This window comes from Trichoderma camerunense (assembly GCF_050948025.1).
Source record: "Trichoderma camerunense strain CBS 138272 chromosome Unknown V8C40scaffold_7, whole genome shotgun sequence".
Classification (NCBI taxonomy): domain Eukaryota; kingdom Fungi; phylum Ascomycota; class Sordariomycetes; order Hypocreales; family Hypocreaceae; genus Trichoderma; species Trichoderma camerunense.
The window spans coordinates 1499810-1512393 of NW_028145363.1; the positions used below are offsets into that span (position 1 = coordinate 1499810).

Consider the following 12584-nt stretch of genomic DNA (forward strand, 5'->3'; position numbering starts at 1 on the left):
TAACGATTCAGCCAGCCAACCAGGATGGCGAATCAGCTGTTTTCCGGGGGTGTCTGTGGCTTCCCCCAGTCGTTTGGACCAACAACAGCAGCGACTGGCAGGGCGTCGAGTGGCAATGCGATTCTGCGAGGCTATTAAAGACCAGTAACAGCTTTTTGTCATCATGTCAGCAGTCGAATGCGCGACAAGCCCCCGGTGACGGAGATGAGCCAGAGGAGAGCAACGAGAGCCAGAGGATGAATGAGAGCTGCCGTTGCATCCCTCGATGTGACAGCACCGCGGATCTGCCCTCCTTGAGGCTTCCTTCGCGCCGCTTCAGCCATCCGTCACAAGAAGGGTGAAACGATAGCTCACTAGCTCACCTCTAGAGTCGCCAAAGAGACGACAGCCGAAGCCCAGGTTCGCCGGCGTCATGGGTGAAGCGAATCCCTGGAGCGAATCCCTGCCTGCTGTGATGCTGTTCTCTTGTGTCCTTTTCCGAACATAGCCGGGCAGTCAGCCCTGCGGTGAGGGATTGCAGAATTTTGATAACGTGATGCCAAATATTGTTAGCAGCCGGCTTGAGTCAGGCCACTTGGTAAGTACCTGCTCTAAGCAGCTGGGAGAGCAACAGTATGGGGGAGCAGGTACTGTATACAAGCGCCGGACGATGAGTCCTACCAGGCACGCTTTATGGAATTAAGCGATTCATTCCGCTAGCAGTGCTAGTGCACTGAAGTATTGGAGCTACAGCGCGAGTACCTTAGGCGGTTCCTCGGCTTGCTTCGCTACTTTGCTCTCGTAATTGAGCCTCGCATTTCCAACAACTCCATGTTAATAAAATTTTTTAATCTCAGAATCCCCTTTATTTCTCCACGAGCCGCACTATTACGTATCTGCCGCGGTGTGGCTGTCGGCAGCAAAACGTGGCGCTTTAGCGGGTGTGCTTTCACATGCTTCCAGCATCTGATTATCCGCAATATGCACAGACCGGGGCACGTCCCCAAAGCTCAGGTCAGGTCATATTCCATCAAGGCTTTTCGTCTCCATTCCCTGCATCTCTCGCAGCTCCCCCGCCAGTCCGTCCTTGGCAGCTCAATGCTACAGAGTTTTAGACCGGATTACTGGCACTAGCACGTACGGAGTGAATGTGTTAGTCCGTGCCGTTGCCAGGCTAGAGCGGGAGCAGTTAGCAGTGTCCATGGTGATGGGATCGGTCAAGCTGACTGTCAGATGCGATGCTGCAGAGAGAGACAGAAGCGTTGCTGCTAATTCAGTATCGTACAGTTATCCCGGCTGGATCCCCTGCAGGCTGATCATCTCACCGCGGGTTCAAAGACCATCGTCGTCAATGATGGCCCAGTAGACTATCTACTACTTCATCTTGTCTATGCCGTTTCTTCTCTGAATCTCGTATAACGCCATAGCCAACAGCAGTCTGTGCTTTGAGCACTGCATCTCACACACTCACACGGCAAGGAAATTGGACAATATCTCGTGGGTGACGATGCCCCGCAGCCACCACCAATGCCATGCCGGCGTCAATTTGCATCGAAATTCCTTTCTCGCCGAGCTTACCAATGGCGGTCCTGTGCCCTCCCCCTTGGCCGAGGTCAACCTTGGTCTTGATCAGAATTTTTAACCCTCTACGGCTCGCTGGCAGCTAAAATGATGTGCCCCGTCTATCCACTTCAGAATCCTACTGTACGAGTATATACAATTGCAGCTAGCGGCTCGGACCCAAAACTCAAGGCGAAAGAAAAAACAAGACAGCCTCCGCTCAGAGAGTGGAGTGAGCCAACTCTAGCAGCATCCCGCTTCATTAACCCCAGGCACTCAGAACGCTATTCAGTGTCCACTCACACAGCCTGCGGGAGATGACATGAACTGCGGAGAGCCAACAGACTCCGGGCGAGAGGGAGCAGCAGCTCGTTTTTGCTGGTTGGATGGCCGCTTGCTCACCACACGACACTGGGCATGATAGTGGCAGTTCAAAGTCTGGAAAGGAAAGTCGAATTGGACGTCATGCCATCAGCCTAGGCAGCATCTTTACAGCATCACGGAGTAATACGGAGCAGGTCATTCTATTTTTCCTCCCTCCCTTTCTGAGCCTGCCTGCTGTATTAAGCCATCATCTGGGGGCTGAATTCTCCAGGTGTGCAATCCAAGACGCATGCAAGTTGGCGCTAAGATGCCAAGCAGAAAGTAAGACACCATCACAGCGACAGTGCTGTCAACCATGTCAACCATGGCCATTCTCAAACCGCCAGCCATTCATCTATCGTGCGGCATGGTGCCTGTCACTGCCTGTCACCCTTGAAGCAGAAGCAAAAAAGGCGCCGGCTGAACTACCACTTGTTCATCCAGCCAACACCCTCAGAGTCAACCCTGTCCTATACGAATACTATCCATTCACGATAAAAGTTTCTCCGTGCTGTTGGATGAATCATCCTCCATGTCGCCCACGAGGGATACCACGTTTCATTGTTCCATTACATCCTTCTAGACGTCTGTTGTAAGATAGTCCAACCTGAGTTGGAATAGAGAACGGGGAGAGAATGCAGCAATTTGCGCTAGAATGCCTGCATCGTCAGCACCGGCCGCGGCGACGCCACGGACTCGCGACTCGGCCCGCGCTACAGAGCACTAGACCCAGGAAATTGGGATTTGAGATGGGAAAGGAGGTTTCTCTGTCAGCTGGTAAAATGAGCATATCGCTGGATTCCAGTGAAAATTTTCTCTCATGTCAGCTTATTTCTCACACTGTCTCTCACTTATACACAGGCACTCAAGGCACGACTGTCCAAGGCCGTTTAGCTGTGTCTTGTATGTGGCTGCTGACGGGACGGACCGATCGGGAATTTTTTCGCCGTGAAGATTACAACTCTACTCTACCTTTGACTCGACTCTAGCGTATTTGTGTCATTGATGTGCTGAGAGAGTGTAAAAGGGATTCAATTGAGAAGAAGCAACAAGTAAGAGAAACAAATTAACAATGCAGCTTCGCTGTCCGGAGTCGGAGCCGTGTCACTTATTGCGAGTCGCTCGGATGGCACCCACTTTACGCTCTGTACCTACTATTAATACGGCGTACAGTTGATATCAGATCTACCAATGTTGTGAGAGGTGCTTACATACTGGCATCATGAAAGTCTCAATGGCATCACCGACCGGTTGTGTTGAGCCTTCAGTTTGACAGCTGTTTCAGCAATATTTTTCCACAGTTAGCAACCAGATCAACGTACACGGATCTTGGCACCTCACGTGCCCAAAACGCCGTGGTGTAACTGAGGAGCTTCCCCTCACTCACGCCCTCCTCAATACAGATCTCAGGGAAACAGGTACCATTATCCGTGCCACTCTCCAAAAAAATGGCTGCGACGCATGTCTCAATTCAAGCACTGGTTGCGCTTTTATTCGGCTTGCCTCGGAAAACACTCGTGAAACCCTCGTGATTGAAGCATTCAAAGTCTCTTCCCCGCAGAGCTTCAGCCTCAGCTCTTCATCCAACAACAAGAACCTGTCCGTGTCGTGGCGATAAGTAACAACCATGGGAAGTGAATTAGATTACAAGACCTTCAAGCTAGGAGACTTCAAGCTCGTCTCTGGCGAGACCCTTCCAGATGCTTTCATCGCCTACAAGACTTTTGGTGATGCCTCCTCTCCCGCCATCATCTACCCCTCATGGTTCAGCGGTGCCATCTCAGACAACGAATGGCTTATTGGCGAAGACAAAGCTCTCAATCCCCGCAAATACTTTATCATTGTCCCGGCTTTGTTCGGCAATGGGCAGTCCAGTAGTCCATCCAATACTCACCGGGAGCCGCTCAGATCGTTTCCCAACATCACCGTAAAGGATAATGTTACGGCACAATATCGTCTCGTAACCGAGGAACTTGGTGTCAAACACGCTCGAATGGTATTGGGGTGGAGCATGGGCGCCGGGCAAACGTATCAGTGGCTGACGCAGTATCCCGACTTCATGGATCTGGGCGTGCCGTTTTGCGGGAGTGCGCGCACTTCGCTGCATAACCAAGTCTTTCTCGAAGGCGTCAAGAGTGCACTACTCGCCGCCAAGGGGGCATCTTCCGCTGGTAGCGCGGCCGGCGAGTTAGCGCAGACGTATCGGGCGTGGACTCAAGAAGAAAGGGTCAATGGATTGAAGGCCTTTGGTCGTGTGTATGCTGGTTGGGGCTTCAGCCAGGCGTTTTACCGGGAAAAGCTGTATGAGACGGAGCTGGGATACAAGAACCTTGAGGATTTCATGATCAACTTTTGGGAGGATTGGGCCCTGAAAAAAGGTTTGCTTCGCGGCTTGTTGAGAATTGTACATGTCCATGCTGACGCCCCCCATCTAGACCCTGAGAATCTTCTCACCATGCTTCACACGTGGCAGGCTGCAGACAGCTCAGACCAGGAACCCTACAACAAGAACTTTGAGCTAGCCATGAAGAGCATCAAAGCTAAAACGTTAGTCCTCCCAGGCAAGACAGACCTCTATTTCCCGCCGGAAGATTCGGAGTATGAGGTGCAGCATATGACAAAGGGGATTGGCAAGTGTATTCCATTTCCATCCGTCTGGGGCCACTGGTATGTTCAATAAGAGCCAATAGTATATAGGAACTTTCTGTACACAAGACTAACAAAAGGGCTAGGGCCGGTGGTCCAGGTGAGAGCAAAGAGGATGTGAAGTGGCTGGATCACCATTTGAAGGTTCTTCTGGAAGATGAAAAGTGGCAACTCGATACTAGCCAGCTGGAATAGCATTCGACCATGCCGTATCAAGTTACATAAGGAACTTCCAGATATTTGCCCATGAAGAGGAGTGTAACACGCCTCTCGTCCAATACATGCACGCTCTTATAAACCATGTCAGTTGAGGTCCGGCAGACTCGCATTTTCTGATCTATCGATCTACCGAATGCCTGAAATGCCGTTGGCTAGTCCATAAATATTCCGGCAAAATGCAGAAGAGTTCTTTAGCCGAGCTCTGCTTACACTGTTGTTTTCACTTCTGCAGCTTATTCTTCATCTGGAAAACACCAGTGTGGAACTTCGTGCTACTGCTATTAGTAGTTTACGAGCAGCGACAGTAGTGCGGATCGTCGAATTACAGCTCCAACTGGCTCCATCATACGATTTTGTTCCACCTAATGCACCTAGCCCAACAGAGCATCTTAAATCAGCCACTTCTCCAATCCCCCGTTGCCCCGGAATAGCTGTCCCCGCAACCCCCCGTATGCTCAACAGGCAGCAATATAAGATCCAATCCTTTGTGTCTCGTCAGGGTCGTGCAGTTGAGACAATAGGCGGCACTCGGCAAGCTAAAAACAGCACCAACCCCCAACTTGGCTGCGAAGTTCAGGCGTTCGATTTCGCTAGCCAAGTACAACTTCTTTGCTAGCTTCATGTGATTCTTCACCCTCCCCCCCACGAAACTCACTAGGGAACCACCGGGAGCGTTCCCGTTGGATCATGGATTAGACCAGCCACGTTTTTCTTCCATGCAAGCACCACTCCCCCCTGGTGCTTCGGGTTGAATAGGGATATACTGAGGCGATTACTTTCGTAATTATTTTAAAACACTAAGAGGAAGCCAAAAGCTCGGATGTGTTTGGGACGGAGAGCGAAATACGCTTAGTTAGCTTCGACTGCAGACTGATTCATGAGCGCGAGTCATACACCTTGCTCTCTCCAAAATGGGAGCTTATGTACGTAAAAAGGTGGTCATAGGCGAAGTAAATTTTGGAGAAGCTGAGTTGGTTTTATTTCTTAGTCGTAATAGTTGCCACTGGCTGATCATTAGGGGTGGTGAGGATATAGGGGTGGTTAACGAAGTAGATATTTGTATCTTCAAGTATACTGTATAGGTGTGTAGACGATTTCTAATCTTAGGTCGCCGGTAGATGAAGGAAATGAGAATTAGGCTTCCATTATTGTGTCTTGGCGACTTTTCCAAAAGGCAAACCAATAATACGACTTATGTCAGATATCTAAAAGTATGTCGCCTCCTCGGAAGCCATTGGCAAATTCGGCCGAGATCATACACGGAATTTGATAGTAGTGTCTTACTTTAATATAACTTTAGGTGCATGCTCAACGGTAAGATGACAAATGTGGTTTTATATACGCGTTTCTTTCTAGTAAGTCTGGCGCAAAGTGTCTGGTAAATATGTCATCGTGTAGATTTTGATACGACCACCACAAACATACCATCGTCCTAAGATATAATGGATTAGTATTCCTTAACCATATATCGTTACAAGTTATTTGTTTATATACTTTTCAATAATTAAAATACTGCGTTATATTCTTGGGGCACAGGCTTCACTAGAAGCAATATATAAACTATCAAGTGCAAATGAGAATGATATAAATTTCTATGGATGTTCAATAAATGGGAAATGCTCTACTCTCCCACTCATGGATGGTATTGGCTTAATCATTATTATATAATGGGGTAGCTGAGTGTCAACAAGGGAATATTTGTGAAAATTCATTCGTGTTAACTGCTCAGAAAAGTAAGTTCTAGTTGACACGAGTCAGCTCTAGTTCAACCCATTCGCTAAACTGTGTTAAAATCACAAACCGTGTGAAGAACTCATTTGAAAAGGACGTTGCAATCTCCCGGACAATCTTCCGGATTTCGAAAGATTCTACCTATCTACCGGGGCCTTTGAGTAGCCGACCTGATTGCGCTTCTGAAGATGGCTCATATGAGGGCCCCATTGGAAATGATCCAGTAGTGGGAGCAAAGTGGAATATATTCTGAGATGTGAGCTCCCGCAATGCTATTAAACAACTTAGCTCGACAGATCATAATACCTGCAATTTCAAGAGCCTATAGTAGGGCCATGTTCTATCTAGACTTGAATAATAGTGGTTGTCAAGCTATGAGTGACCTCTTCGGAGATTGTGCCATCATTCGCCTGGTAGTACACTCTAACACTGCTTCCATTATCCCAGTTGGTCGCAGCAATGCGTGTAGCAACTGGTATAAGATTTAAAGATCCTGAAGACTCCCATCCCCTAGACCACCTATAGCCTCTCAGCAGCCCATGATTGTCTTGCCAGAACACACGGAGCTGCACGCCATCTACAGCTTCACCCCATGAAGTGGCAGCAATCGCAGAACTCTTGATCGCAACTCCAGGGCTAAAACCGCCTGTAATGATATCTTTAGCTTCTGACACGCCCCGAAATAATACAGCATGATGACTTCTTACCTTCAGACCAGCCGCCATCATAACAGTGTTCCCTTAGACTGAGATCTGGAGCTTGGTAGTAAACTCTCAAATGGATCTTGCCCCCGTCCTTAAATGATAAGGCTGCAAGGTCGGATCCTGAGTCAGCTATTGGGAGGGTAGCACCTCTCTTCCAGGGATGGCCCACGCAGTATTCTTGAATGGCATTTGAGTTCTCCTCTGTGGACAGTACCAAATTAGTTCATGTTATAATGATCTGTTATGCTGTAGCATTACCTTGGCAGTAGACCCGAATGGACGTTTTATCCCAGTTTGTAGCAGCGATAGAAGTGTTTGGTGCCACGCGCACCCCCAAATCTGTGAGATAGCCCGGACCCCAGTGCCCGTTGATACCGCACCACTCTTGAAGCAAGCCCTCAGAAGAAACACAGTAGATCCGAACCTATACTTCTGTCAATATTTTCTCTTGAATACAGCGTAGTCAAGGGAATCACCTGTTTTCCCTCATCCCAACTGATAACAGCAAGTGGCGTGGAACGCTTGGCGGAGAATAACACATCGTTGGATACAGTCCAATTTCCATTGTCATAAGTCACTTCACGGATGCCGTTCTCAGTATCCTGGAAGTATACGCGAGATGTAGCAGTAGATGTCGCCGTAGCGGCAACCGCGGTCCTAGCATTGATGACAAACGGAGTAGCCATAGCTGCTTGTAGAAATTTTCGACTATTGGAAAGGTATTGTCTTTTGAATACGAAATGATTGTGTAGGAAATGGAAATCATGAGGAGCGGCTTAGACAGCCTATTTATATATTGTAGGCCCTAGGCATCACTCTACACATACGTCGAAGCCCCTAACCTAATCGATGAGATTTGTCTTCTGTTGCAGGCATTCATCATTCGCATGTATGATGTGGAATATTCACCACCTATAGAATATATCAAGTGAAAGTCCTAATTGAGATTGTGGGGAGCTGAGGGGTGTGTGTGGATGCAGCTATACGAATGGAGGAGCCGATGGTCCATCTCAGCTGCACTCGGGAGAGCTGGAGAGCTTTAAAAATTCCCGTTGCAAGTTTCATCTGTACGATTGGCTGGACAACGAGACTGTAACCACATCATATTATTCTCATAAAACTGATTGCTGTATATGTGACAGATCGTGTAATGATTCTAGACACCGTGCTGTTTGACCTCTAGTGTCCATTCGCCGGTTTTTTTTTTTTTTTTTTTTGGACAAGAAGTCATTCTTATACTTTTTCTTCTCGCTGCTTCAAAAGCAATCGCGCTGTTAAATTTCTATATCCATGGTCTTATTGATTGCCCTCTTCACTTCGGAAACACCTGTCCTGGGTTTGATGCTGGGTGCGGGGGGTTCATGTCACCGGCAGCTGTGCGGCTGTGCTTTCATGCACACCAATCAGCAATTTTGGACAAAGGTTGCAGTGCATATGCGAGTGCTCTGGCTAAGAATTTCGGTTCTTCTATTGGTATAAGCAATAAGCCGTGGCTGGCTGACACTATGGCTCCAGTATTCACATCATCTGCCACCAGCAGTTTATTGCAGCCTAATAACGACGATCATGGATCGGTTTCCGACGCACTTCTCGGATACATTGCTAACACGCCCTCCAAGCCGTTACAGTTTACTATCCGTGTGCTGTGTAGCTGACATCTTCAATTGACTTGGCGTTATAAACATGTCTTGGTAAATTGGGATTGTATGATTATTTTGGTATTCGCTTCAATGAAACGAGAGAACTTCATTCAACTTGGTCAACATGAAAATCATGAACTAAGATAGGTGTTATATAAAAAGGCGCTGTATTCAAGTGTTTTGTAGCGTCGTGTCGCGCCTGAATCTTAGCGCTTGATGATACATGTATGCTTACCAGCATCAGGCTGCTCTGGGTAGGCTGTTGGAATGGCGATGTTAGCGATATTAGCGATGTTAGCGTTTGTTACGAGTGAATTCTGCTGTTAAGAATCCAGAAATGGCTGGATAAAGCTGGTATGAGACTGTTCTAAATTGTATGTAGTGCGTGTGTGTACTCATCTCACAATTTGGATACACATAAGACGCATGTTTTGAAGAGTTCGTAATCACTCTCACCGAACAATTCCCTGACCATTTAAGTCGATACTCGGCATTATGGCTACCGCCTAGGCCGATGAGGTTGTAGTTTTTTTTTGTGTTCTATGAGCTATGATTTAAAGTCCCATCTTACTTAGAAGCTAACTTGTTTGATACCTGATCATCGTGCGATCGAATAACATCTTTCGACACTTTTGCGTCTGTTGTAATCGTCGTCGTAGACTCAACATATTTTCGGTTCACTAAAAGATTTTGTTAGGCAGAGTCGACTCGATAAACTTTAGGATAACCACGTACTAGGAGCGCGGTGATACTGATCAACCCAGGTAACTTCAGTGCCTGTAGCGAGTGCGACTCGCTGGACAAAGTTGGGATCGCGCAAAAACTCTCGTGCGACGTGCACGACGTCGGCTTTTCCATTGCTCAAGATCTATAACATATAGTCTGTCAGCCATCAAACTCACAAGACGGGAAACCAGGGAACGTTATACATCGTGAACAGTATCGGCATCTCGAATCCAACCAACAGCAGCCACGAATACGTTTGGCAGCTTGAGATCCTTGACAGCCTTGGCGAATGGGACTTGGTATTGTTGGCCAAGCTGAACCTGCTGTCTGCGATCGGTGCCTCCACTGGAGACATCAAAAAGATCCACGCCTTCTGCGGCGAGGATAGGGATGTATCGCAGTGTATCTTCCAGCTCCCAACCTTCTCCCTTTGGCAGCCAGTCTACGGCTGAGATCTTCCAAAAGACAGGCATGGTCTGTGGGATATTGCGTCGTATAGCACGAATGATCTCCACGCCAATTCGGGTGCGGTTCTCAAAGCTTCCACCCCATTGATCTTTTCGTTTATTCGTCTGCTCACTGGCATAAGCATTAATTCTAACCATAGGTTTGATCAAACAGAGTCAATAGTCTTACCGCAGGTGATGCGAATGAGTGTAGCAAGTATCCATGAGCTCCATGAACAGCAATCACATCAACACCAGCCTCCACAGCCCTGCGTGCGGCTTGGCCGTAGGCCTCGATAGTCTCAAGAATCTCGTCTTCCGACATCTCTCCAGGGGTTGCATAATTCTCATTCCAGGGCTCAGCAGTAGGGCCTTGAACCTGGTCGGCATACCCATCAAATTCGTCAGGAACAAGACGGAGACCCAGCCATGGCGGAGTGACGCTACCTTTGCGGCCAGCGTGCTGGAGCTGAATTGCGACTTTTTGAGATTGCGAGTGGATGAGGTCGACAATTCTCTTTAGAGGAGCGATATGATCGTCAGACCAAATACCGGCATCCTGGGGTGTATTACGGCCCTATTGTCATGAATTAATACATAATTATAGTCTTATAACATTGAAGAATAGGGAATTGGCTTACTCTGGCTGTCACTGCGGTCGCCTCCAAATGGATTAAAGCAGACCCCCTCATTGCCCACTGTCCGTAGTGAGCAACGTGAAAGTCACTGAACATGCCATCTTGGCAGCTATACATGCACATTGGGGCAACCCATATGCGATTCTGAAATGTGAGGCCCCGGATTGAGATTGGTCGGAACGCAGGAGCAATGGATTTCCCGGTGACACCATTCTTAGGATCGAGAATCGCCGTGCCGACTGGTACTCTCTGCTTTGGCGTGTAGAAAGGGAGCCCAGCCACCACTTCACTGCGGAAATCTGAGTACTGAGATTCTGAGATAGAACCCATGGTGATTTTTTTTGGGCGAAAATAAACCGATATTGGATTAGGTAGACAGCGACAGAAGTTCAACGAAGATTCGCGGAGCCTGGTTTTAACGTTTCTTCAGAGTGCACCAGCGACGGTGTCAGCAACGCTTCCATATTCAACGCAAAAGCAAATTCGTCTACAATTTGATTTCTAATTACTAACATCTACCACATTGCAAGCTGACTGAATCATAGTTTCGCTCGGGAATCAAGTCGTCTCATTCTCCTCTTTATCATTTTCTCCCCTACTGCATTTCCTTTTCTGGTAATTTCCTCTTTTGAATTTCTCCCCCAACTTCTTTCTACCCCAACCTCGACCCACCCACCGCCACCACCCGATCAACAGGATCATCGGCTACACTAGGATATGCATGTCGGGACAGGAAAGAGGGGTGGTGTAATTGGAAATTTGAGATGAATTGTGGCCACAGGTGACATTATTCATGAGGGTCCGTATCGAGCTCTAAAAGTCAGAACGCCTGCATCATCGGCATCCTTGTTTCCAAGTATTTTCATTAGGCGTCTTTGGCGTTATCTCACTTCGAAACCATGGCGCCAGGACTCGCTCGCAAGTATGAAATCAACGCCGATATGGGAGAAGGCTTTGGGCGATGGAAGATGGTAAGTTCACATCCACACCCTCTTGAGACTAATTATGCGGCTCTCACTAACATGGACTTTAGGGCCCCGACGAAGAGCTGATGCCATTCATTGATGCTGCGAATATTGCTTGCGGCTTTCATGCTGGCGATCCTTCCATTATGCTCAAGACTATTCGTCTTTGTAAAAAGCACGGTGTTAGAGCTGGTGCTCACCCCGGATTGCAAGACTTGTTCGGCTTCGGTCGGAGAAAGATGGAAATCGACGTCAATGATATGTACGCTATGGTTCTTTATCAAGTTGGCTCTCTCAAAGCCATGCTAGATGCCGAGGGCGTAGAGCTGTCTCATATCAAGCCTCACGGAGAACTCTTTTTCTACATGCAAAGAGACCTGGACATCATGAGAGCTGTATTGAAGGCATGTGCGACATTCAAAGTGCCCGTTTATGCTTCTCAGAATCCTGAAGAAGAAGCAATGTGTAAGGAGATGGGCATTCCGTTTCAAGGGGAGGTTTATGTCGACATAGATTATTCACCGGAAGGAAAACTTGTGCCTGTTGCGCAATCTCAACAGGTTACGCCAGAGCTCTGTTATGAACGGGCATTTGGGGCGGCAATGACTGATAGTGGAAAGGACATTAACGGGAACAAGTTCAGCTTTGGCTTTGACGGCAGGCCCTTCAGCATCTGCATTCACTCTGATGCTCCCACAGTCCTTCAGAACGCAAAGGCAGTACGCCAAGCCATTGATGAAGCCAACCGGTCCAAGTTTGCCTCGGAAATTAGCAAAGTCAATGGTAAAAAATAGAATACAAACGATGAGCAATAATTGCATTATATATTGAAAACATAAAGTACATATGAATCTACAAGATGCCTTTAGCCGCCTATATATTGCCTTGATTTATAGTCCTGTTGATCACGATTCAGTCCCCTAAGATAATCAGTGTCAATCGGCTATTGGAAAGCAGTGTTGGTATT

The 12584-nt window shown here is 47.7% G+C and overlaps 4 protein-coding genes across 4 annotated transcripts; 2 read left to right on the forward strand and 2 right to left on the reverse strand.

The window, feature by feature from the left end:
• Positions 1–3296: 3296 nt before the first annotated feature.
• Positions 3297–5106, forward strand: V8C40DRAFT_243248 (Alpha/Beta hydrolase protein). Its single transcript, XM_083215379.1, has 3 exons — positions 3297–4280; positions 4338–4569; positions 4635–5106. The coding sequence occupies exons 1-3, from the start codon at positions 3530–3532 to the stop codon at positions 4741–4743; spliced, it is 1092 nt and encodes a 363-aa protein (XP_083074448.1). The 5' UTR covers positions 3297–3529; the 3' UTR covers positions 4744–5106.
• A 1736-nt stretch (positions 5107–6842) lies between these two features.
• V8C40DRAFT_208328 (fungal fucose-specific lectin domain-containing protein) lies at positions 6843–7955 on the reverse strand (the record flags this gene model as incomplete). The annotated part of the gene is made up of 4 exons (XM_083212081.1): positions 7679–7955; positions 7461–7626; positions 7206–7403; positions 6843–7144 (listed from the first exon to the last, which is right to left on the reverse strand). The coding sequence occupies exons 1-4, from the start codon at positions 7886–7888 to the stop codon at positions 6843–6845; spliced, it is 876 nt and encodes a 291-aa protein (XP_083074449.1). The 5' UTR covers positions 7889–7955.
• A 1454-nt stretch (positions 7956–9409) lies between these two features.
• On the reverse strand, positions 9410–10982 carry V8C40DRAFT_265134 (NADH:flavin oxidoreductase/NADH oxidase; the record flags this gene model as incomplete). The annotated part of the gene is made up of 5 exons (XM_083219620.1): positions 9410–9522; positions 9578–9710; positions 9772–10140; positions 10205–10591; positions 10656–10982. 5 exons carry the CDS (start codon positions 10980–10982, stop codon positions 9410–9412), a joined length of 1329 nt encoding a protein of 442 aa, XP_083074450.1.
• Positions 10983–11362: 380 nt separating this feature from the next.
• On the forward strand, positions 11363–12502 carry V8C40DRAFT_243258 (LamB/YcsF family protein). The gene is made up of 2 exons (XM_083215380.1): positions 11363–11623; positions 11686–12502. The coding sequence occupies exons 1-2, from the start codon at positions 11552–11554 to the stop codon at positions 12409–12411; spliced, it is 798 nt and encodes a 265-aa protein (XP_083074451.1). The 5' UTR covers positions 11363–11551; the 3' UTR covers positions 12412–12502.
• The last annotated feature ends 82 nt before the right edge of the window (positions 12503–12584 follow it).